The following is a 4,457-nucleotide window of genomic DNA, read 5'->3' as shown; positions in this document are numbered from 1 at the left end:
ATATATAATATATATTAGTTTTTTTATATGGATTTATGTGTGTTTATGTTGTTTTTGTTATTCATTTGTGTAGATTTCTCTTATTAATTTGTTAAAAACGTTTTGCTTAAATGCTGAAAGGTTCAGTAGAAATAAAGGTAGGCTATGTTATTTATTTCCACCAAGAGCCAATTACAGAACTTTACTGCATCTACCACATGTACAATTTTAACAAGTGTTTTAGATTAAATACCAGTAATATTATTAATTATCATGCAAATTAAATACACTTATGTGTTCATTTGGACAACATTGTAACATTACATTAGTTGAGTGTGTCAGATTGACAAACTCATTTTCTTTTGTAAAGCATGTGACACCTTAGTGTAAAATCTACCAGTGGGCTACATAGTGATTTAACGTTCAATAAGCAGACAAAAAAAGACCTAGAATCGACTTGTTACACGAGTTGTGTAGAAACAGATAACTGTAGGGCAATGACGTTTGAAATCCTTTGGATTAAATTTCAGTGTCTGTGCTTCCATCTACTGGAAAATGTATAATAGTCATCCTAACTGAACTTTCGGATGGGTTGGGTGAAGACGAAATTCCCACTTTTTTACTGCCATCTAGTGGAAACACGGCCGGACATTCGGAATTAGGCACAACACCAGAATTCCAGTCCACGTGATCAAAACAGTCTTGAAGAATAGAATCTGATTGGTCTGACCAGCACTGGATCGTTCTGAGGGCGGATGCTTCCTGTTTCAGTTTCTGCCTGTAAGCGGGCAGAAGGAGAGCAGAAGAGTGGTCCGATTTGCAAAATGGTGGGCGGGGGAGGGATTTGTAGCTATACTACCTATAATATTTTGTTAGAACTTTCAGGAAAAGGTGGATAGACACACACACACATACACACACACACACACACACACACACACACACACACACACACACACACACACACACAAAGAAAAAACAAAGAGTGGGCTACCTAAAGTTTTACTCATGTATGATTTTTCTAATATACTTAGACAGGTTTTAAAAATGAAAAGACACCAAACTAATTTGAATAAGTACATTTTTACTTGCCTCGTAATCTTGTTGCTATGGAGATTCACAGAGGTGAAAATGAAAGTAAAGTGGTGGTTGGGTGGATCCTGCTCTACTTCCATTTCTGTCCATTTGGAGGTTTAGGTTTGCACACTCACAGATTTCTGTTCAGAGTTATCCAGCTCAGAAGTATTTGGTAAGAAAGAAAGTAATTGACTTGAGATTTAAGTGTTTTGGGATTTTGAGGAGCTTATGATAATTCTTGTATCATTTTTCATGTAACTGAAATTAATCATAATGTCTGTCTTAAAAATAAAAAAAAAATAGCCCATGGGAATGACTTGTATTAGTTTATGTGCATGATGATACTATATATCATTAATTTTGTTATTGAATATACACAACTTTCTTTTAGTAGTTACACCCACTTGAGAAGGATTGTAACTTATTGCAGTGTCACTTGATCTGAAGCACAATGGTAAGAATGTTAAATTCTGTCTCTCTTATCTCATTATCTATAATATATATGTGTGTGTGTGTGTGTGTGTGTGAAAATACAACAATAATGCTCAGATAATGAAATAGTTAGGCAGTTATTGACAATTGACATAATTGACATTATTTTTTAGCTGTCTCAATCTGATGACGATTGCCTAATAACAGAGGAGGAAATGAAACAGCTTATTGAAACTATATCTACTCAGGATATCACATCAGCAGCAAACACGATCAACGAATACCTCAAACAGCAAGATCGTGTTGAGCTAAATATTGGTGTGACGGGGGAGTCTGGTTCTGGAAAGTCCAAATTTGTCAATGCTTTTAGAGGCTTAGGGGATGAAGAAGAGGGCTCTGCCGAAACAGGTGTAGTGGAGACCACTATGAAACCTGAAGTTTACTGTCACCCAAAATACAAAAATGTAAAAGTGTGGGATCTCCCTGGCATTGGAACACCAAACTTCAAAGCTGAAAATTACCTTAAACAGGTTGAGTTTGACCGCTATGATTTTTTCATCATCATTGCTTCAGAGCGGTTTAGAGAATGCCACACCCAGCTGGCCTCGGAAATCATGAGAATGGGGAAGAAATTTTATTTTGTCCGTTCCAAGATTGACGTTACAATTGATGGTGAAAAAAATAAAACAAGCTTTGACAAGGAAAAGATCCTGGATACCACTTGGAAGGACTGTGAAAATGGTTGGTTTACACAGTTTATGACATGACAATGTACTGACCAAAACAATGTATTGAACTTCACACTGTATCCTACATACAGATCTAACTTAATCAATATAATGAAATGTAATAATTAATAATACCTTTTTCTGATTCACTTTAGGACTGAGAAAAATTGGCCTAGAGGACCCTGTTGTGTTTTTGATCTCTAGCTCTGAGCTTGGCAGCTTTGATTTCAATCTACTGCAGGAAAGGATCGCTAAAGAGCTTCCTCAGCATAAGAGACATGTGCTGATTCTGTCTTTGCCAAATATCACACTGGAGATTAATGAGAGAAAGAAGAAAGCTCTAAAGAAAAACATTGGAAGAATTGCCTTCGTATCTGCTTGTGTGGCAGCAGTTCCTGTTCCTGGTCTTTCGATAGCTGTGGATTTAGCCATCATAGTAAATGAGATAAGAACGTACTGCAACGCCTTTGGTCTGGATAAGAAATCTCTGCTGAATCTCTGCAAAAGATCTGGGAAGAGCATAGAAACTCTGGACAGTCTTATGACCTCAATCTGGCATAAAGGATTATGCACAAGTTCAGTGTTATCTATGCTGAGTGTGGCATCAGTTTTAATAACAGAAGATGTTGTTGAGCGTGTCTTTACCTTTATACCCATTTTAGGCTCTGTTGTGGCAGGGGGTCTGTCTTATTTGACTGTCTCAATAATGCTCAAGAAAGCTCTGAATGATATAGCAGAAGATGCAAGAAAAGTGCTAATGGCTGCCCTGGAGACTGACCTGGAGAAATGTAAATAAACATGTATAATTAGACAGAATTATGGAGGATGTTCTCTGTCTTTACATGTGAAATTTACTCATCTATCTCCTCCGGAAATTACACACAATTTCAGTAGTGACTTGAGTAAAAAAATAAAAAAATCTCACTGCCTACCACTGGTCAAGCTGGCATAGAAGAAAGTGTTTTAAAATATCAACAATTAGAGACTTCACCTTTAGGCACTTGGTTTTAGGGTTTATAAACGTATAAACAGTAAATCAATCATAATTTTAAACAGTTATCTCGCCTTCAAACGTTACATTTGTTTTGATGTTGTTTTCTGGCCTGATTTTTTTAATGTGTTGGTATGGGTATATTTTTTAAGCTACTGTTGTAATTGACTAATATTGTTATCCTTTTGAATATATTTGCCATATGAGCTTGATTGTATTGCTTACTGTGTCTTTAGCTTACATGTCTGAGGTCACAAGTAAAGCCTCTGCTTCATACAGTATTTGAGGATGTTACTTCTGTTTGAGGATGTTTTTGTATCAACAGTTTTTCAACTTTGAAAAAAGATATAAGTCTGTAGATATAAAATGTATTTGTTTGAATCATAATACTTTTTCATTTAGTATTTCAATTATCACATAACCCCATTACAATTATAGGTTTTATGAATGTGAATGTAACATCAAATTTTGTGTTCTTCTTGTTCAATTGTATCCTCGACTATTACAGTATGTATAATAAAAAATGTATTATTATGTATATTAAGTTCAAAATAAAGTAATCAAAAGTAGTATTGACTGTTGATTTGTCAAAAATATCTGAGGCAAAATTTTAGGCTGAACATTTTCGAGTAAATAAGCGGAAAATAATAAAGTGTTACATTTATCCCACACTGTAAAGAATTCTAAAATGTTTTAGTAAGTACCTCCACAGCCTTTACCAAAATACAAACAAGAAACCTAAAAACATACAAAAATCTGAGAGATAAGTTTGGTAAGTGATTGAGACAGGCTATTTATCATTTAGCTAATGTAACTCATTTTTGTGGAAAAAAATAATGAAAATATGTGTAACCCCTTTAAAGCGACACTGTGTAACTTTTGGGCCTCTAGCGGTTAAAAATAAAACTGCATGCCTCTTGTGGAAGAACTTTGTTTTGGTTGTGCTTCTGCTCTGCTCCTCTGCGTGGATGAATGTGGTTCGAGGCACCATGTACACGTGGATAAAGGACATGTACTCATGTTGTTGCACACACAGAAGTGACTGTTTTATTTCTGGTGGCACATATTTTATTGTTGTCACATCACTGCCGAATCTGCAAAATCAATAAACACATAACGTGGGTTAAACAATCGTTTGCAGCACGTTGAACAGTACCAGCAGTGTGACGTCTTCATATTAAAGATGGCTAGGAATCGATTCCAGAAAGAATCAATTCTGAGGCGTTGGGAATCGAGAATCGACTCGAAAC

General features: G+C 35.6%; 1 protein-coding gene across 2 annotated transcripts; it reads left to right on the top strand.

Annotated features, from left to right (window-relative positions):
* The first annotated feature begins 800 nt into the window (after nt 1–800).
* LOC127447840 (interferon-inducible GTPase 5-like) lies at nt 801–3,776 on the top strand. 2 transcript variants are annotated; one of them, XM_051709946.1, is made up of 4 exons: nt 801–1,228; nt 1,451–1,510; nt 1,662–2,229; nt 2,372–3,776. In XM_051709946.1, exons 2-4 carry the CDS (start codon nt 1,508–1,510, stop codon nt 3,010–3,012), a joined length of 1,212 nt encoding a protein of 403 aa, XP_051565906.1. In that variant the 5' UTR covers nt 801–1,228; nt 1,451–1,507; the 3' UTR covers nt 3,013–3,776. The 2 variants fall into 2 exon arrangements, with proteins under 2 accessions (XP_051565906.1, XP_051565898.1); XM_051709938.1 differs by having other exon boundaries at nt 1,448–1,510.
* Nucleotides 3,777–4,457: the final 681 nt, after the last annotated feature.

This window comes from Myxocyprinus asiaticus, chromosome 1 (genome assembly GCF_019703515.2).
Source record: "Myxocyprinus asiaticus isolate MX2 ecotype Aquarium Trade chromosome 1, UBuf_Myxa_2, whole genome shotgun sequence".
In the NCBI taxonomy this organism is placed as follows: domain Eukaryota; kingdom Metazoa; phylum Chordata; class Actinopteri; order Cypriniformes; family Catostomidae; genus Myxocyprinus; species Myxocyprinus asiaticus.
This window is presented reverse-complemented; position numbering and strand designations above follow the sequence as displayed.